At 45.5% G+C, this 21,016-nt stretch overlaps 1 protein-coding gene across 1 annotated transcript; it reads left to right on the top strand.

Moving 5' to 3' along the window:
* The first annotated feature begins 1,006 nt into the window (after positions 1–1,006).
* Positions 1,007–20,201, top strand: pgd (phosphogluconate dehydrogenase). The gene is given in 21 exon segments (XM_052039297.1): positions 1,007–1,077; positions 2,642–2,773; positions 2,775–2,822; positions 5,578–5,619; positions 5,621–5,697; positions 7,569–7,638; positions 8,927–8,941; positions 8,943–9,062; positions 10,222–10,291; positions 10,294–10,350; positions 10,353–10,382; positions 10,385–10,408; positions 12,954–12,970; positions 12,972–13,028; positions 13,031–13,087; positions 14,091–14,133; positions 14,136–14,225; positions 15,020–15,123; positions 18,467–18,586; positions 19,863–19,917; positions 19,920–20,201. Coding segments are annotated over 21 exon segments (1,338 nt in total). The 5' UTR covers positions 1,007–1,032; the 3' UTR covers positions 19,985–20,201.
* The last annotated feature ends 815 nt before the right edge of the window (positions 20,202–21,016 follow it).

Below are 21,016 nucleotides of genomic sequence, written 5' to 3'. Positions count from 1 at the left end.
CATTCAAAGTGGCTACACGGGTAGGCAGGGTGGTTAAGAAGGCTTATGGAATGCTTGCATTTATTAATGGGGGTATTGAGTACAGGAGTCAAGAAGTTATGATGCATCTCTATAGAAATCTGGTTAGGCTGCATTTAGAGTACTGGGTGCAGTTCTGGTCACCTCACTATAGGAAGGATGGAGGCTTTAGAGAGGGTGCAGAGGAGGTTCACTAGGATGCTGCCTGGATTAGAGGGCATGTGCTATCAGGAGAGGCTGGACAAACTTGGGTTCTTTTCTCTGGAGCGGTGGAGGCTGAGGGGTGATCTGTTGGAAGTGTATAAAATTATGAGGGGCATAGATAGGGTGGATAAGCAATATCTTTTCCCCATTATTGAGCGATCCAATACCAGAGGGCATGCATTTAAGGTGAGAGGGGGAGGTTCAGAACAGACGTGAGGGGTACTTTTTTTTACTGAGAGAGTGGCGGATGCCTGGAATGCGTTGCCTGATTGGGTGGTGGAGGCAAATTCATTGGGGGCTTTTAAGAGTTTGGATTGTAGTGGTTAACGCAAAGCTATTACAGCGCCAGCGACCCGGGTTCAATTCCTGCCACTGTCTGTAAGGAGTTTGTACATTCTCCCCGTGTGTCTGCCTGAGTTTCCTCCGGGTGCTCCGGTTTCCTCCCACATTCCAAAGGCGCACGGGTTTGGAAGTTGTGGGCGTGCTATGTTGGCGCCAGAAGCATGGCGACACTTGTGGGCTTCCCCCAGAACACTCTACGCAAAGATGTATTTCGCTGTGTGCTTCGCTGTACGTGTGACTAATAAAGATATCTTAACTGGATGAACACTTGAATGAGAGGAAAATGGAGGGATATTGGGCATTCTGTAGGTAGGAGGGAATAGCTGTGTCAGCACAACATTGTGGGCCCGAAGGGCCTGTTCTGAGCTGTACTGTTCTATGTAAATGTAATGGAAGCAGACTCGGAATGAAAGTGCTCTCTGTCCTCCTCCACAGGGCTGATATTGCACTCATCGGACTGGCAGAGTAATGGGCCAAAACTTGATCCTGAACATGAACGATCATGGCTTTGTGGTAAGTCTCTTCCGATTGGTGGTTCATCTCATTGCTGTTGGTTGGATCTTGCTGTGTGCAGCCTGGTTGCCATTTATCAAATGTAAAATGACACATTTTGCTTTTATTTAATCCCTTCATTGAACTTGGACATGGTAATGAGACCAGCGTTTTAATGTTCCTCAACCAACCAGTGTGGAGGCTGGTAGTGGAACCTAAAGAAAATGCTGGAAATAGTCAGCAAGTCAGGCAGCATCTATAGAGAGAAGCAGATTTAATGTCTGAAGCTGAAGGCCCTTTGTCGGAATTGGAACGAGGAGAAAACAAGTTGCAGAGAAGGTGGGGGAGGTTTATTGGTTTATTATTGTCACATTACCAAGGTAACGGAGAAAACTTTGTTTGCATGCCATTCATACAGATTATTTCCAATGTAAGACGTTGAGGTAGTACAAAAGGAAAGCATAAAATGCATGGGCAAAGGGGATATCTGAGATAGGGTGAGGCGAGTGTTGCTGTAGGGGTAGGTAGTTGAGGTCGTTGGTCAGTGGTTCAATGAAGGCAGTTTTAGAGAGAGGCAAAACTAGAATAAAAGGTGTGGGGTGAGGGCAGTTTGGAGAGTGAGAGACAAAGAACCGTGAAAAGTTGTGAACGCAGGGCTGTAGGACGTGCCTATCGGGACAGACTGTACATATGGAGAGAGCAATACCGAGCCAATATCGCCACTGGAAATGGCCAATTCTGATGATACAGACAGAGAAAGTGACTTATTTGACATTGTGAACCCCCATAGTGAGTGCGGGTGGTGAGCCACTGCCAAATGTGCCCCAGAGCTGAAGTGGTTTTGATACAACTGAGTTGCCTGCTGGACCATTTCAGAGGCTGGTTCAAAGGTCAACTGCGTTGCCTCTAGGGCTGGTGGTACTCACATAAACCAAACCCAGTAAGGCCAGCTGATTTCCTTCTGTGGAGTGTGCTGGTGAACCAGATGGTACTTGGGGTAGTTCTTGCGGCCACTGCCTGAATGTGAAGTGTTTTGGGCCGCGGAACCCAGTGGTGCGGCAGGACGCAGGTACAGTTGCCTTCCTCCCTGCTATCAGCAGAATTAGAAACCAGCGAAATGACTGCAGCTGACAGACCAAACACGTGGGCTCTGTTACTCCTGCCTGTGAGCTCTGTTTGTGGCGGTCTATCTGCTTCGGCCTTTGCAACACAATCACTTGTGAATGTTTTCAAGGATCTGCAATACAACCCAACTCTCTGTGCACTTAATATTTAAAAGGTGATTCTTTTGTTTTCTATGGATGATTTCTGCACAGAGAGAAAGGGGCATTGGTGTCACTGGAGAGTTTAATAATGCTGACTTTTTACCAGCTTGGATCACGTTTGTTTCTATTAAGGGTCAGTCTCAGAGACTGATAAAGTTAAGTCCCATTGGTCTAAGGTTGAGTAATTGTAGGCATGTACATGATCTCATTCTCCTGTTTGGCTCGCCTTCTCCTGCCCCAGACACTTGTGAAACTATTTTCAACATAGCTGCACAGCTGTAGTGACGGTGCAGTGAGCACTCTCTGTGTTTGTGCCCCAGGTCTGTGCCTTCAATAGAACGGTTTCCAAAGTGGACAGCTTCCTGGAGAAGGAGGCCAAAGGGACCAAGGTGATTGGTGCTCACTCTCTGGAGGAGATGGTCAGCAAACTGAAGAAACCTCGCCGCATCGTTTCTCCTGGTGAAGGCCGGCCAGGCGGTTGATGACTTCATCCAGAGACTGGTACGTTGACCACCTTCCAGGTGAAGAGGTTGTTGAGTATTGGAGTGGCAAAGGTTCAGTGGCAGGATACTTATAAACTCCTGTCCCAAGCAGGGGCTAGCAGATAAACAGGTTTTTTTTGGTGTCCGTCCTTTATTGTGTCAATGGCATGAGTATGAGTGGTAGGGTTGTAGACGCTCCTGGGGAAACCCCCAATCTTGCCTCCTTCGTTTGCCTGCCCAGAGAGGTCCACCCTCTTCCTCAACTGATGCTTGTGTGGTGTCACCATCTTCCAGAGTGTCAGCTGGCCTCTGAGTGTCCGGCCAACTGCTACAACCCCCTCCTCGCTTGGCTCTCCCTTGGGATGTGGCTGGGAAACCCCTTTGGTGGGGGCACTACAGGATGAACTGTTCCCCTCCAGGGCACCACGGGACGAGCTGTGCCCCTCCCTGGGCCACTGCAAGTTCCAGATGGCACCCCAACGCGGGCTAATGAAGTGTTGTACCTGGCCAGTGTGTGGCCATCTCCTCCTTGTTTGAATCCCTCCAATCAGATTTCTACTCCAGCACAATACAGCCGTCCACTGGTTTAGGAAAAGGATGCATTCTGAAGTTATTTCATTAAGTAAAATTTTGTAAATCAAAAAAACCTGAACAGAATGTATTATGGGGATCTAGGTACAATATATTATCATCGAAGACGCAGAACCCAAAGAGTCAGTGGTGTAATAGTGAAAATTCATAAATCATGTGTTCATGAATTGAGGGCTTACTGTACCAAAATAGTGCATGTTGTCACAGTGCCCATCACATGCCAGTCGTAACACCTCCTCGAGCCATCTGTGCCCTGTGAGATGATTGACCATGCCAACTTCCAACACCTCGCCACGATCGTTGGCCGTGTTGTCTATTCTGTCGTGGTCGGAAGAATCATCACTGCTTCAGATCTGTCATTGGCAAGAGGCTGCAGTGGGTTGTAGGCTCAGGCCAGCTCCATCACAGACACAACCCACCCCTACCATCTAGGACATCTTCAAGAGGCAGTGCCTCAGGAAGGCAGTATCTGTCATTAAGGACCCTCACCATCAGGATGTGCCCTCTTCTCTGTTACTACCATCGGGGAGGAGGTACAGGAGCCTGAAGACCCACACTCAACGATTCAGAAACAGCTTCTTCCCCTCCGCCATCAGATTTCCTGAACGGTCCCATGAACACTACCTCATTATTCCTTTTTTTGCACTATTTATTTATTTTGGTAATTTATAGATTTTTATGTCTTTGCACTGTACTGTTGCCGCAAAACAACACACTTCACGTCATATGTCAGTGATAATAATTCTGTCTCTGGCCCTCTACTGCTTCCTGGACACAAGCTATTTCCGGACAAATTCATTCAAAAGCATGGCATTAAATTCTCCGTGAACATTGATGACACCCAGCAGTGCCCCACTATTGCCTCCCATCCCCCTCCACCATCCCTGTCAAGATTCTGAAATAGGAAGACCTCAATTATCAGTCAAAGCTGTTCACAATATTAAATCTATCAAATTGCCACTACATTGTATCCTTGTAACCCTTTATGCTATTAGGGACCCTGTCTTCTAAATCCTCTTTTTTTTGTCCTTGCGTTTTGCCTGTATAAGGGCAGCTCATTACCCTCTCATGTTAGATCCAATTGCTGCCTTGCTCCAGCTCACTGACTTAGAATTACTTTGTCCTGCCTTGTCAGGTTCCTCTATTTGGAGAAAGGCGATATCATCATTGACGGAGGGAACTCTGAATACAATGATACCACGGTAAGTATCGGGCCATTCCTAGAGATTTCAATTTGAGATGAACCTTCTGTAATCTGTACAAAGTCTAGGTCAATGTCTTTGGACCATTCATGCCTATTTTAACATAAGACCTCGCTCCTGGTCTCCCATATACAGTGAAAGAGGCTTGTTCACTGTAACGAGCCCTGGAAATGGTACACTACAGGTAGTCATGTGTGACTACAGGTAGTCAGTGTGACTACAGTGTTTACAGTTTATAACAGCCTGCGTTTCTGATGGGAATGTGTGGGGGAACTGCTGTGAAGTGTTGTAGAAACCTGGTAATAAGCAACATTTATACCTAGGAAGAAGTTGGGATTATTTGACGATTGGATGGAATTTATTCTACAAGAACACATTCAATTGCAACCATGACTGATCAACGTTGTCCTCACTCAGCTCTCCTCTGGCCAGTTCCCCGTACCCTCCATTCCCAGATCTTTCAAAGGTGTATCCACCTCTTAAGTGTAACCTTAAATAGTTCTATTGATCTGGTCTCCACAATTCTCCGAGGAAGAGAATTCGAGAGATTCATCACAAAGAAATTTTAATGCGCTCCTGTTTAAGTGACCAGCCTCCTTGACCGGCCCTGGTTCTATGACTTTGACTTGATAAACTCTTATTTTCTCTCATTTTTTAAAATGCTGTTGACTGATCCTGCAGACTGGAATATCCTTCCAACTGAAGGATATTTAGCTAACGTCCCCAATGTCCTGCAAAGTACATTGTATACCCACAAATACAGATTTAACGTTGAACTTCTTTGCATCTTTTGACTGGACATTACAATGAAATGAAGTGATGTAACGCAGTGCCTTTCTGGGAGCATTTACACTGTGGTTCACTCTGGCATTGAATTACAGTCAAAGTTTTGATAGCATTGTTTCGCTGCATGATCTTGTCCCACATGTTCTGTGTGCTGTTGTGCTGTGAACAATCCACTCTTTCCCTCCCTCTCTGTAGCGGAGATGTACAGAGCTGAAAGCCAAGGGTTTGCTGTTTGTGGGGAAGTGGAGTCAGTGGTGGCGAGGACGGAGCTAGATACGGACCTTCGTTGATGCCTGGAGGACACAAGGAAGCTTGGTATGTCCACCAACTGCCTGGCACACACCAGTTCAATTCTGATTCCTAATCCCAGCCCCTCATTCTTTTAAAATGATTTCTGCAATGATCGTAGTTTGAAAGTGCTGCTCAAGTATTTGCAATTATGATGCACTTTTACCAATGCACCGTAGAAAGGCATCCTATCTGGATGTATCACGGCTTGGGTATGGCAACTGCTCTGCCCAGGACCGCAAGAAACCGCAGAGTTGTGGACACACAGCCCAGCGCTATCACGGAACCAGCCTCCCCTTCGTGGACTCTGTCTTTACCTCTCGCTGCCTCGGTAAAGCAGCCAGCATAATCAAAGACCCCACCCACCTGGACATTCTCTCTTCTCCCCTCTCCATCTGGCAGAAGATACAAAAGCCTGGAAAGCACGTAGCACCAGGCTCAACGACAGCTTCTATTCTGCTGTTATAAGACTATTGAATGGTTCCCTAGTATGATAAAATAGACGCTTGACCTTACAATCTACCTCATTATCCACTTGTACCTTATGTCTACCTGCACTGCACTTTCTCTGTAGCTGTGACACTTTATTCTGCATTCTGTATTGTTTTAACCTTGTACTACCTCAATGCACTGTGTAATGAATTGAGCCTGTACGATCGGTGTGCAAGACAAGTTTTTCACTGTACCTCGGTACATGTGACAATAACATTTCCAATCCCAATGACTGAAGTGGAGCAAAAGCTGATTGTAATCAAAACTTTACTTGTCCTTTGGATATTCACATGCTGCTCCAGTGGCTCCCAGTCAATTCAAGGTCGGCTCTAAGCCACGGCTTGGTTGGGTTGGCGCTCTTAGTTCAGAAAGTTGTGGGTTCGAGTCCGGTGACAGAGGTTGGGGCAAGAGATTGATGGTCAGGGTACAATGCTGAGGGAGGGGAGTATTTTGAAGAAAAATATGGGCATTGCTTCCCCAGTTCCTGGTCAACAATGAACTTTCAATTAGGATTGTTATCACTGTGTGGGATCTTCCTGTGCCCTTTGGCTGCTGCCATCCCTACCTTGCAACAGTGAAAGACCTTCACTTGTGCCGATACAGCCCAATGATGTTGTGAAAGCAAAAAAAAACTGCTGGAGGAATTCAGCAGGTCAGGCAGCATCTGTGGAGGCGGAGGGATCCCCAATGTAGACTGGCGCATGTTCTCCCTCCTTCCCCTTCCTGAAGTCAACAATCAGTTCTTCAGTTTTGCCGACGTAGAGCGGAGAGGTTGTTGTTGCAGCACCACTCAACCAGGTGTCACATCTCGCTCCTGTGCGCCGACTCATCGCCACCCGTGGTTCGTCCAACAGCGGTGTCATTGGTGAATTTGTATATGGCATTGAGGCTGTGCTTAGCCACACAGTTGTCTGTATAGGGAGTAGAGCAGGGGCTAAGCACGCAGCCTTGAGGTGCCCCTGTGTAGATGGTCAGTGAGGAGTCACTGAATCCTGCAACTATCTTGTAGAATGCTGGCCATTGGGAAGGGAGATAGATTCATGGGCTGTAGGTGAAGGGGGCTGAGGAAAAGGAATATTTTTCTGTTTAAAAACTGTTTGTATTTTTAGAACCATTTGATCTTGACAAAGTAGAGAGGAAATAATTCACATGGAATCGAAGAAAATCCTATTGGCAATTGGCTTGCCAAGCACAGCCTGGTTGCAGAAAATTCTGATTAAAATATCCTGCACATTGAGTTAACTTTCCGAAGGAGTTTGCTACTTCATTAGTCAGGAGGTTTCCAGCACCTCAGTGACAGAAGTCTGTTGAATCGTTTGGGACTGTCATCCTTGTTGGATGTGTGCTGAGGATGGGATGGGACGGATGACTCGGGGTTAACTTCTGCTTTCTGTGTGGCTCCACAGGCCTCACATCAAGGACATCTTCCAGAGTATCGCTGCCAAGGTTGGAACGGGTGAACCATGTTGTGACTGGGTAAGTCTTGTGCTTTTTGTGGATCAAAATGCATGGTGGATAAGAGCAAGAGTATTGCATCGTGTCTCGGAGACTGGAGACTTTACTGCCCAGGATGCAATAACCAAGGCTGGCGATAACTTGCCCATGTTGGTACATAGAAGGCAACACTGATCCTAACTGCCCCGCAGAATCACAACAGCTCCAGAAACCGGGACATTTTACTGCACTGGCTGTGATTTGACGTGTGAAATACAAACAGAAAATGCTGGAAACACTCAGCAAGATTGGGCAGCATCTGTGGAAAGAGAGAAGGACTTAACGTTTCAGGTCTGAGATGTGAAATGAGTGTCTCCAGCAGTTTTAGATTTCCAGCATCTGTAGTTGTCATAATTTTATCTCTATATAATGATCACATGCTATGTTTAACATTTGGCATGCCCGTGTACAACAGCACACAGTCTGTGCTTCACAAGTTAGCTGCACAATCTGATCTGGTCTTGCACGTTTCCCCGATTCTAACTTCTGTTCGTGATCCAGTGTCGGAACAAACGGGTTAAATCATTTCAGCACTGATACTGAACCTGATAAATAATAATGTTTTTAACAATTTTATAATTTCAAACTTCATGCATTTTGTTTGAGATTGCAGAGTTGTGTGCCGCTGTGCCTGTCGTGCTTCTGAGTGGGATCGAGTACAGCTTGAGAATTCTGATTTAGGCTGACACCCCAGTGCAGGACTGAGGGAGTGCCGCCTAGTTGGAATTACTGTCTTTATCTGCCCCGTTGCCGCTATTTTGCAGAACAGAGGTGTTATTCCCAATGTTATTTATCTCTTCAACCACCACTGAAACATTATCTGCTCATTATTACGTTGGTGTACATGGCCCTGTGTGGGAATTTGCTGTGTGCAAATTATCCTACATTTCATATTTCCTTACGACGAAAAAGTGGGGAATTTCAGTCCATTGAGCCTGTCGGGCTCACAGAACCATCCCATGTCCCCCACTAATTTTTCCTGTGACCCACTCTCCCCACGTTCCCATCAATCCCCTCCACATCTTACCACCCATCTACCTCCAAGGGACAATTTATTAGCAGCCAATTTAACCTCAGGGTTGGGTGGGGAACCACACAATCACAGGGAAAATGTGCAAACTCCACATAGGCAGCACTGGGGGTCGGGATTGAACCTGAGTCTCTGGAGCTGTGAGGCAGCGGCTCTGCTGTGCTGCCCAGCAGTAATTGATTGCTAATGCTTATAAACGGCTTTGAGAGTAAATTCTGATGATCTCTGTTCTACCTCCAGGTGGGAGATGAGGGAGGCAGGCCACTTCGTGAAGATGGTCCACAACGGCATAGAGTACGGAGACATGCAGTTGATCTGTGAAGCCTATCACCTGATGAAGGACATTCTCCACATGTCCCATGATGAAATGTCCAAGGTTAGCAGCATCAGCCGGCATGGTATAACTTCCGATTTAATAAGTTTGCCAACAATACAAAAATTGGTGGTTGCGGACAGTGGGGAAGGTTGCCAAAAGATGCAGCAGGAGATTAAAGCAGATGGAAATTCGAGTGGAGAAATGGCAGATGGACTTTAATCTGGACAAGAGTGAGGTGATGCACTTTGGGAGGTTGAATATAAGAGGAAAGTGCACAGTAATGGCAGGACCCTTCGGATCATTGATGTACAGAGGGATCCTAGGTTGCAATCCATTAGCTCCCTGAAAGCCAGCCACACAGGTGGATAGAGGAGTTTGGAAGGTGAATGGCATGCTTGCCTTCATCAGTCAGGGCACTGAGTGCAAAAGTCGCCTAGTCATGCAGCTGTATCAAACTTTGGTTAGGCCACATTTTGTATGCACTGTAGGAAGGATGTGGAGTCTTTGGAGAGGGTGCAGAAGAGGTTCACCAGGATCTTGCCTAGATTAGAGTGTATTAGCTATAAAGGGAGGTTGGACAAACTTGAATTGTTTTCTCTGGAGTGTCAAAGGCTGAGAGGCAACCTGATAGTATATAAGGTTATGAGAGTGATCAGCTAGGGTAGATGGCCAGAGTCTTTTTCCCAGGACGGAAATGTCAAATACTAGACGGCATAGGTTTAAGGTGAGAGGGAAAATTTAAAGGAGGTGTGCAAGGCAAGTTTTTTTACACAGAGAGGGGTAGGTGCCTGGACGTGCTACCAGGGGAGGTGGTAGAAGCAGATACAATGGTGGCATTTGGACGGACATGTGAACAGGCAGGGAATAGCAGGAGATGGGCCGTGTGCAGACAGATGGGAGTACCTAGACTGGCATCATGGTCAGGGCAGATATGGTGGGCTGAAGGGCCTGATCCTGTTCCATACTATTCCCTGCATGTTCACTGCAAGGATAGCCTCCAAATTGTTCAACCTATGAAACTTTGAATTTTAGTCGGTGTTGTTTCCACAGGTCGATTTGAAAGTAAGATATTTATTTCACCATCAGAGCCATTCCGGATAATTTCTAGCTATAAAATATTTGTTTTTAACTGATCTCTTAGACGTGTTGTGTAATTAAAGGGGGATGGGAATCCTGACTGTTGTTTGATTATCACACGTTTTGTTTATTCCATCTTGAGGTGTTTGAGGAATGGAACAAGACGGAACTCGACTCGTTCCTGATTGAAATCACGGCGAATATCCTCAAGTTTCGGACACCGATGGGAAGCCGCTGCTGCCGCAGATCAAAGACTCGGCGGGACAGAAGGGCACGGGAAATGGACGGCCATTTCCTCGCTGGAATTGGAGTGCCAGTCACTCTTATAGGTGCGGCAGAGCTGGTTTAAATGCCCGTGCCTTGTGTTGAGTGGCTGTGGTTTGGGAAAGAAATATCTCGAGATTGCAACGTGAGATGTTCACCCGTCAGATAAATGCCAGTTGATGTGTGTATTTATGGTGGTAATTATAGAGTCCTTGTAGCACAGAAGGAAGCTCACTGGCTGGCCCACTGAGTCCATGCCAGCTCCCCTGCTGAGCATTCCTATTTCCTTGCTAGTTATTTTCCCTGGCAGCTATCCAATTTTCCCTTTGAACTCATTGTCTGTGCTTGTATCACCCTTGCAGCTGCAAGCTCTGGGTCCTTGGTAAACTGCCACTTGGAATGCAGCAAAGCCAACAAAATTCTTTCTCCCATTCCGTGCCTTCCCCACTCGTCTCTGCCCAACACTCTGCCTCCCATTGTCCTTGTACCACCAACCAATGGGAACAGCTTTCTTGAACTTAGAACTTAGAGTCATACAGCATGGAAACAGGCCCTTCGGCCAACTGGCTGTGCCGACCGAGGTGCCCATCCAAGCTAGTTCCATTTGCCAGCGTTTGGCCCATAACCGTCTAAACCTTTCCTATCCATGTACCTGTCCAACTGTCTTTTAAAGTTGTTAATGTACCTGTCTCAAACACCTCCTCTGGCAGCTCGTTCCACCTAACCACCACCCTCTGTGTGAAAAAGTGGCCCCTCAAGTTCCTATTAAATCTTTCCCCTCTCACCTTAAACCTGTGCCCTCTAGCTTGTCTAACTTGAATGCTCAGTAAGTTGCAGCAAGATCCCCCACATACCGGACACAAAATAAAACATATCTACCTTACCTAAACCTGCCTAATCTTATTTCCAATCACTCCATGGGTAAAGAGGTTTCATCCTGAATTCCTGATTGGATTTGTTAACTAGTATCTTGAAATTACAGACCTGGCTTTAGAGCTTTTTACAATGGAACCTGTTCTTAAAGGTCTACCCCAGGGTATTCCTTGGTTTAAGATTTCTATCAGATCAGCTTCGTCTGTTCTAGAGGAAAAGGAAAGCTGGAGTATGGTATAACTTTTGTGGTGCTTTGACCCTTTTCACGAAAGATATCTTTATTAGTCACATGTACGTTGAAACACACAGTGAAGTGCATCTTTTTGCGTAGATTGTTCTGGGGGCAGCCCGCAAGCGTCGCCACTCTTCCGGCGCCAACGTAGCCATGCCCACAACCTCCTAACCTGTCCGTCTTTGGAATATGGGAGGAAACCGGAGCACCCGGAGGAAACCCATACAGACACGGGGGGGGAAGGAAGTACAAACTCCTTACGGACAGCGGCCGGAATTGAACCTGGGTCACTGCACTGTAATGCATTATTGTTAACCACTACACTACCGTGCCTGCCCCAGGGATGCTCTCCACAAAATTTCAGTGAGACTCCCACCCCTCCCGTGCCCCCCCCACCGCCCCCCCAAACCCCACACACACAGACACACATGGTGTCAGATCTCCTCTCAAACTCTTTTGCTCCATCAAGAATAATCCTGGCTTCTCCAATGTTGTAATGTTGTTACTAAAGTTCCCCGTTCCTGGAACCTCCCTCGGTAAATCTCTCCTCCCTTGTATCCTTTGGTTGATCCATTAATTGCTTATTTGAAGCTCACTGTCTACAAGGGTACAGCCATAATGTGGGCAAATGGGATTGGTGTAGATGGGCAATAAAAGGGTTGACATGGACACGATGGGCCAAAGGGCCTGTTTCTTGTGCTGTACGATTCTATGAATTGTTTCTGTGCCACCTGAAACGGTGACAAATCTGCGTACAGCAATATCTCGCAAGCATCAGCATGACAGGAGGCAGATAATCTGTCTCGGTGACGTTGGTCAAGGGATAAATCTTGGCCGGGGTGCTGGGAAGACCTCCCCTGCACTTTGAAAGTGATGTGGGATCTTTTATACAGAGGAGGCCTGGTTTTCAGACCTCTGCATTTTCTTGGTGTCAGCCCAGTTTTTCTTCCGCTCGTGGCTGGCGCGGGAGTTTGAATTCTCCTCGGCCTGACCTGAGCGAGAGGGCTAACCACTGAGTCATGGCGCACACTGAAATTTGTGGAGAGCTTGGTTAGCCCATTCCTGGGCACGTGAAAAGAGTAGAGGCACCACGGAAGTTATACCCATCAGGAGAGATTTACCAGACTCCTGCCTTTCATTTTCCCCTAGAACAGACTAAGCTGATCTGATAGAAATCTTTAAACCAAGGGATTCCATAGGGTAGACTTAAAGAACAGGTTTCCCTTGTAAAGGGCTCAAAACCAGGGACATAAATTACAAGATACAGATACCTGTTAACAAATCCAGTCAGGAATTCATGATAACCTCTTTACCCATGGACAGATTGGAAATCTAGCACTTGATCCCAATGGGTAGTGAATGAATGGTGTGGATGCATTTAAGAGGAAACTGGATTTAAAAAGCCATGGAGAAGCTATTGAAGTATGTGCAGATACAATGCGACAGCATTGACTGAATCACCTGCTACCCTGCTATGAACTGAACTCCGTCCTTTCACGTTGTAGGTGAGGCTGTCTTTGCGAAGGTGCCTGTCTTCCCTGAAAGATGAGCGTGGTAATAGCCAGCAAGCAGCTGTCGGGACCCCAAGGAGTCGAAATTCTCTGGCGATAAGAAGGCATTCCTGGAAGATATACGCAAGGTGGGTTTGCTGGTAGGCAGACAGTTGTGAATGTTTTATTTGTGTCGGTATGTGGGGAATCTTGCTGCAACTTATCGAGGCATTCAAGTTAGACAAGCTAGAGGGCATGGGTTTAAGGTGAGAGGGGAAAGATTTAATAGGAACTTGAGGGGCAACTATTTATACACAAGAGTGGTGGGTACGTGGAACGAGCTGTCAGAGGAAGTGGTTGAGGCGGGTACAGTAACAACTTTTAAAAGACAATTGGACAGGTACATGGATAGGAAAGGTTTAGACGGTTATGGACCAAACGCTGGCAAATGGGACTAGCTTGGATGGGCACCTTGGTTGGCACAGGGGGGGCCCCCAGTTGGGCTGGCGGAAGGGCCTGTTTCCGTGCTGTATGACTCTAAGTTCAAGTTTATTGTCATTGCATAGGGTATGAATGCCTCAAAAAATTAGCTTTTTGCAGCAGAGAGCATATATTTGGGATGGTGTGTGAGGGTAGCATTTGAGTGGGCACTTTGTCCTGGATGATGCCCAGTTTCTCGACTGTTGGAGATGCACTTAAGCAAGTGGAGGGTTTTTACACTGAGCTCCTGTCGTGGGTGTGGGGGGGGGGGGGGTGGGGGTGGTGGGGCGGGTTAAGATCCTACGCTCTTCTTCAGGCAGGAGGCGCCAGTCTGGAGATCAGCCCTCACACTGATGTTGCTGTGTATTGTAATTACTTGAAGGTAGCAAAGCATCCTGCTGCGCTGCACTGCACAGCACGATCAAGCAACATTTTTGGCACCCTCTAATTTGGCATAGTTATTGCAGAATGGAAGAGGTGTTTCCACTTCTACCCATTACCCGGATGTGTTTCTATAATCTAAAAACATCAATCAGAACGTATGTTTTGTAGATTATAGAACACATCTGGCAATGTACAAAGGCACTGTTGGATACCACTGTACACCAACTTTGTTAAACGTCCACACGTAATGTTAACACTGAAGTGGTGTTTCTTTGCCCTCCTTTGCAGGCTCTCTATGCTTCAAAGATCATCTCCTACACCCAGGGCTTCATGCTCTAAGACAAGCAGCTAAAGAATTTAACTGGAGTCTGAATTATGGTGGAATTGCACTGATGTGGAGAGGTGGCTGCATCATCAGAAGGTGTGGATGACCTTGATGCATAATATTAATGCAAACCTTGTAACTCATTTAAAACACCCAAGTTTGACTGGGCCATGTGAAGTATTGAGGGAGGTGACAGTCACAGAGGTGGGTTTTAAGAGGTGTCCGTGGAGAAGACGGAGATGTAAGGAGGGAATCCCTTGGGGACTGCAGTTGCACGCAAGCAGTACACAAATCAAAAATGACATGTAAAGATTTACAAGCGTTAGGTTTTCTTCGAAGTGATAAAACTGCTATGGAAAACCCTTGATTCTACATAAAAGCATTGATTCTCATTAGCTTGCAATTCCGAGAATGTGGGTGAGCAATTTTTCTGCTATCATAGCAGTGCCAGTTATTTACAAGTTGAGAGGTTTATCTTGGTAATTGGTTTATTATTGTCACATGTACCAAGATGCAGTGAAAAACTTCTGTTTGCGAGCCATCCAGACAGATCATTCCAAACATAATTGCATCGAAGTAGTACAAAAGGGGAAATAAAAACAGAATGCAGAATATACTGTTACAGTTACAGAGAAAGTGCAGTGCAGGTAGACAATAAGGTGCAAGGGCCATGACGAGGTAGATTGAGAGATCAAGAGTTCGTCTTTATTCATACAAGAGTCTTACAAGAGTGGGATAGAATCCTTGGATTGTTTAACACTCTTCAGAAGTTGGAGTCCCAGGTTCCTGGAATGGGATGATATTTTGAGGGATTCTCTCACGCACTTGGAAAATCTACTCAGTTGCAGATGAAATATTCACCAATTTGTTCTCTGCTTTTCTCCCTCACCAGTGTTCTTTTTTGGGAAAATTAAAGATGCCATTTGATGCAAACCCAAGAGCTACAGAACCTGCTGGTTGATCAGTTTTTTCAAGAAGGCAGTTCAGGACTGTCAGGTATTATGCAAATACTTCACTAAACTAATATTTGAAAAGTGATTAAACTGTGTCAACAATTATAATCTAAAGGTTGTATGGCAATGCAGCAACCTGCTCTGCTCTTTGCCTCATGACAAGATCATTGCTGCAATTACTTGTAGCTTAGATGCTGAAATTGAATGCTTTACCAGTCCAATTTGATATCCAATTCATTAGGTTGTGTTTCCGTTTGAAATCTGTAAATATCCTGTGATCGTTCCAATAAGTTTTGAGGTTCAAACACGTCATTCCCAGATAAATACAGCTGATTTTTCAAATCTGAAATTGAGTGTGTGGGTATTGATCCTGGTGGTTATTTAGCATGATACAGGAGGCCATTCAGTCCAGTGGGTCCATGCTAGCTCCCAACAGGGCAAGCCCATTTGTCCCATCTCCTTGCATCCCATAGCCCTGCAACTTGTTCTTTCACTTGCCCATCAATTCCCTATTTTGTGATTACTCTACACCAGAGGTAATTTACAGTAGCCAGTTAACCTACCAGCGCCGTCTTCGGGGTGTGGAAAGACATCAGAACACTTGAAGGAAACCTCCGCAGTTGCAGGAATGTGCAAGAGCCAGCAGCCAGAGTTTTATAGCACCTGAACTGCTGGAGCCCTAGGGTATTGACACCAACTGCAATGCCACTGGAATTGAAATTGGTTTATCATTGTCAGGTGTGGGAGATACAGTGAAAAACGTTGTGTGCCATCCGGCAGATCGTGCCAAACATAAGTACATTGAGGTAGTAAAAGAAGTTGCAGAATATAGTGTTGCAGCTACAGAGGAAATGCAGTGCAGTGTCATTTGAAGTACCCTGTCTATAGCTTCTAACATAGCAAACATCTCTAGCTGGTGTTTATCACTGAGTTGCATGAGATGAGGGCAAATGACCAAAATCTTGGCCAAAGTAGCATTCTAGGAGCATCTTAAAGAGGAAAGGATGGAGCTGAGGTGTTCCAGAGTTGAGAGCCCTCTCAACTGAAGGCATGGCTGTCGGTGGTAGGTAAATGAGCAAAGTCCAGAACTGAATGAGTCGTGCTGAAGGGATCGAGATTGCAGGGGTGGGGAGGATTGCAGGGTAGGGAGGTGAGAAATACAGAATGAAGGCATTGCTTCCCTGGAACCAATATAGGTTAGTGAGCTGGGGGTTGGTGGGGGTCAACAAGATTTAGTGCAACTCGGGACAAACTTTTCTTGCATGAGGCTGATGTGGAATTGTGAGAGAATAGTTTGTACATGCCTACTTGTAAAATATCTGTAGTCCCTGCCAGCCATATGCAAGTCTGGGAGCCTTGCAGCTTGATTGCATTATCTGTGTATTTTATACAAGCTGCCTTTTCCTGTTAAAATAGAATCCAATTTTGGATGAGCCGTACCATAGGAGATCCATTGTTGTACAATTAAGTACATCAAGGTAGTAAAAAGAAAACAATGCAGAATATATTGTTGCAACTATAGAGGTGGTGCAATGCAGGTAAACAGTGCAGTGTCATTTCAGGTACCCTTTGTAACAGCTTATAATGTAGCGAAACATCTCTAGATGGTTTACAGGAGTGTTATCACTGAGTCCCATGACATGATGTTTGTTGTTATGTAACTAACCTAATAACCTTTTGGCACAGAAAGAAGCCATTTGTGCAAAACATTTTGCACCAATTTTGAGTGTAAATCCGATGTCCAATCTCCATAGCAAACAGAGACTGTCCCCTCTGGATCTGGCTCACGTTTGGTTTCTGGTACCTGTCCAGAAGTTGCCGCTGGATTCTGGTAGTTTACCCTGTAACCCTACTGTCTGTGTGAATCCAAATGGCTTTGTAGTTATTCTGTGAACCTACTCGGAGACTGACTAGCAATGCGCACCTGAACAGCCAAACCTGCAGCGCTATAGATCAGGAGAAGGAGGTGGAATTAATCCAAAGTCCATTTTAGGTTGGGATGACCACAATGGGCTGAATGGCCTCCTTCTGTCTATAAATTTCTGTGAATATGGCATGTAAATGGAAATGTGCAAGGCGTGTTGAAAAGAGGTGAAAGATATAGTAGGGTCACTGATGAAGCAACTCTTTTTAACATGGTAGTTATGATCTGAAAATCGTTGCCTGTAGGGTGTTTGACACGATGGGGGACTTTAGAAAACCAATTGGACTGGCACTCCAGGAAACTCGCAGAGCTGTGAGGAAACAGCAGGGGAATAGTACTGATGAGATTGTTACTCACCCGATGGGCTGAAATCTTTGATTCATTCAGCAGCTCAGGCAACATCTGTGGAGAGAAGTGAGGTTACTGTTTCGGGTCAGTGAGAAGTTGTCGACCTGAGCTATTTAACCCAGCTTCTCTCTCCACAGATGCAGCCCAAGTATTTGCTTTAGATTGCAGCAGCCACGGTATTTTGCTCTCACAGAGTAATACAGCATGGAAACAGGCCCTTCAGCCCAACTCGTCCATGCCAACCAAAATGCCCATCTAAGCTAGTCCCATTTGCCCACATTTGGCCCATATCCCTCTAAACCTTTTTCTATCCATGTACATGTCCAAGTGTCTTAAATGTTGTTCTACCTGCCTCAACTACTTCCTCTGACAGCTCGTTCCACATACCCTCTGTGGGAAGAAGTTGCCCCTCAGGTGCCTTTTAAATCTTTCCCCTCTCACTTTAAACCTATGCCCTCTAGTTTTTGATTCCCTTTCCCTGGGGGGGAAAAAGACTGAATTCGCCTTATCTATGCCCCTCATATCTTACACACCATCTAATAAGGCCATCCGTCAGTTCTCCTATGCTCCAAGGAATAAAGTCCCAGCCTGACCACCTCTCCTTATAACTCAGGCCTCAAGTCCTAGCAGCATCCACGGGCAGGCACGGTAGTGTAGCGGTTAGCGTAAAGCTTTACAACGCCAGCGACCCGGGTTCAATTCCAGCCGCTGTCTGTAAGGAGTTTGTACGTTCTCCCCGTGTCTACGTGGGTTTCCTCCGGGTGCTCCGATTTCCTCCCACATTCCAAAGACTTATGGGTTAGGAAGTTGTGGGCATGCTATGTTGGCGCCGGAAGCATGGCGACACTTGCGGGCTGCTCCCAGAACACTACGCAAAAAGATGCATTTCACTGTATGTTTCAATGTACATGTGTCTAATAAAGAAATCTTATCCTCATAAATCTTCTTTCCACTCTTACAAGCTTAATCGTTTAAAGGAAATTCCTAGTGTTGTTTTGGTTCAACACGAATCTCTCTGGCAGATGACTTTGGATGGTATCCTGGCTCCGCCAGTGCTATGTTTCAGATAGTTGGTCTAGCAACACCTTCACTGACTCTGCATCTCTGCCCATAGGAATCCTGGCGCCGTGTGGTCAGTACTGGTGTACAGATGGGGATCCCATGCCCCTGCTTCAGTACAGCCCTGTCGTTCTTTGATGGTTACAGGCATGAAGTTCTTCCAGCCAACCTTTATCCAGGTACAGAATGTACAAATCATTTTAGTGGCATCGATCGCATCTCTTACCTTTTTAGTCCTGTGTACTTTTATGGCCTCAGATACTCTGCCAAGATTCCCTCACAGCTGTGTCTTGGCTAGGCTTAGCAGTGTCATTCTTGAGCACCTGCTAAGTGTTTGTTTCCCCAAGTGGCCTCAGCTGAGAAAGGCTAGGTATCTCAGACTGTTTCAACCCTGAATTGATGAAACCACGATGAGGAGATTAAGAGTTTGGCAGCCTGTTTTACCAACATCTGCAGCTTGGAGAGCTGCTGAATCCGTCGGTGTAACAAAATGGAGCACTCGCAAAATGTTGTCTTGGTTTTGTCTTTGCAAGCTTCATCTCAAAAATTGTGGTTCATGTTCTTAAAAAATGAATTACTTTTCCTTACCTGGAATACAAAACAAAAACTGAATTTACACATTTTGCTCATTACTACAAGTATTTGATTACAGCAGTCTTTGAATCAATTTCTGTGCAGTGTGAATATGCTACTGTCAGCAAAGAATCTTTTGGCTGAGGCATCGTTTATTGGTAGGCTATGTAGTTAGTGTGAATGGTTTATGTTTCGCTTGTGTTTTGAGAACTTCTGGTTGGTGCAATTGCAGCAAGTGATACTGGTCTGATTTCTTCCTTCTCCCTGAAGCCACTGATGTTCTCCAGGTGCAGTTCCTCAGGAAAATCAACTCGCCGACTTTAAGCCATGTATGTACCAGAGTATAGCCATGCCCCTAATCCTATACCAGCACCTCAGCTGGTCCCACACTGGGACCCTGACTAACCTTCAAGGTGGTTTTCTTCACTTTTCCACCCCCCGCCCTCCCACGCCTCCAACCCTGCCCCTACCACTTCCACAATATGGTAATAAACCTAGTTTTCTTTATGCTTTCATCAGGTTAATTGTCCTTCATTACAACTGCGGCTGTCCATATGGTGAATGTACTCCCAACTGTTGGGGAGGCTGCTCAGAATTTAAAAACCCAATCACAATGAAAGAATGATGTATTTTCAAGTAGAAATTAATCACTGTCCAGAAGTCAACCTTGGGACCATTCCTTCTGACTAGTTTTGCCGTCAGTACCCACCAGGTCTTCAAAGGAACATTTAATTTGACTGCTCTTGAATAGTATCTTCGTGATATGAGCACATCACACTTGATTTATGCAGACTGTGACATTTTGAGCCAGTTCTGTGAAGTGTAGGCCTGAGCTTGTGTTTCTACGTGTTTGCTAATGTGATCCTTCTCTCATTCAACAGGCACAGAGGGATTACTTTGGTGCTCACACATATGAACTGCTGACCAAACCCGGACTTTCGTCCACACCAATTGGACGGGTCACGGTGGAAGTGTCTCGTCATCTTCATACAATGCCTGAACGGTCAGCTGTTGGCAAATACTGGTGAAATAACATTCCATAGATATTCTTAAAAATAACTGTACTCATAAATATTGTAACTTAAGGTATTCCAAGTCAACCTGCACTGGAGTCTGGTTTAGAATCACAGAAGGTAACTTACTGTAGACTAAAATGAACAACTGAACTTGAGGCTAACTGAAGCTTCTCATGAATAATAAACCTGTCTTAGCTATGAGCATGATAGAATACTGATGGCTTTTTCTTCCAATATGTAATTGTTGCTTCTCTTCTGAATCCAAGTGTACAGAAAAGAAAAAATTTGTCAGGTGAGCCAAAGATCGGTGTCTCTCCTTTATCCATCATGATCTAGTGTGGGAAATGCTTGAAGCTTCATAGGTTTAAAAAGAATTCAATTTCTTCACTAAATGTTCGGTCTCTCCAATTAAAGATGGGTCAAGCTGACCTGTTTTCAGTGGAGATCAACTAACTCCAGGTATAACCAATGGCTCCTTGGGGCTGTTCTACCAGACAATAAGAGCATGGCTAATTTGATCCCTATCCCAACTCCCCCTTCCCCTCTTCCAACCCCACACTCAATGTCACCACCACCACTCAAATACAGTAAAAGGCTGCTATCTAATTGTTTGTAAATCATGATGGTTCAACAACTGGATGACATTTCCTATGCTCCCTTCAAACTCACCAGGGTCCTGTTTCCCATGTGTAATTTGCTGAAAAGCTTATTATACCTCTGTGTAACATATTACAAAAAAATTAAATGTGGCTTTGGAAAATCTGACAGTCCAGCTCCACCAAAGGTCCAAGAGTGCCAGATTAGCAGAGTTTTACTGTATAATCATTTTTTCTTAAACTTGCTGGTATTCTTGAAGTTACTAACAGGCCAGAGGAAATGACGAAACCTGCCAATAAGAGGAAAGTAATTCAACATATGCTTCAGTAATGAGAGGGCTCTCCATGCATGAATTAATGGTTTAGCATGACTCTGAGGAAATCTCAGCAGTGTTCCACATGCTAAATTCTCCAAAAGAA

Source organism: Pristis pectinata, chromosome 26 (genome assembly GCF_009764475.1).
Source record: "Pristis pectinata isolate sPriPec2 chromosome 26, sPriPec2.1.pri, whole genome shotgun sequence".
In the NCBI taxonomy this organism is placed as follows: domain Eukaryota; kingdom Metazoa; phylum Chordata; class Chondrichthyes; order Rhinopristiformes; family Pristidae; genus Pristis; species Pristis pectinata.
This window is presented reverse-complemented; position numbering and strand designations above follow the sequence as displayed.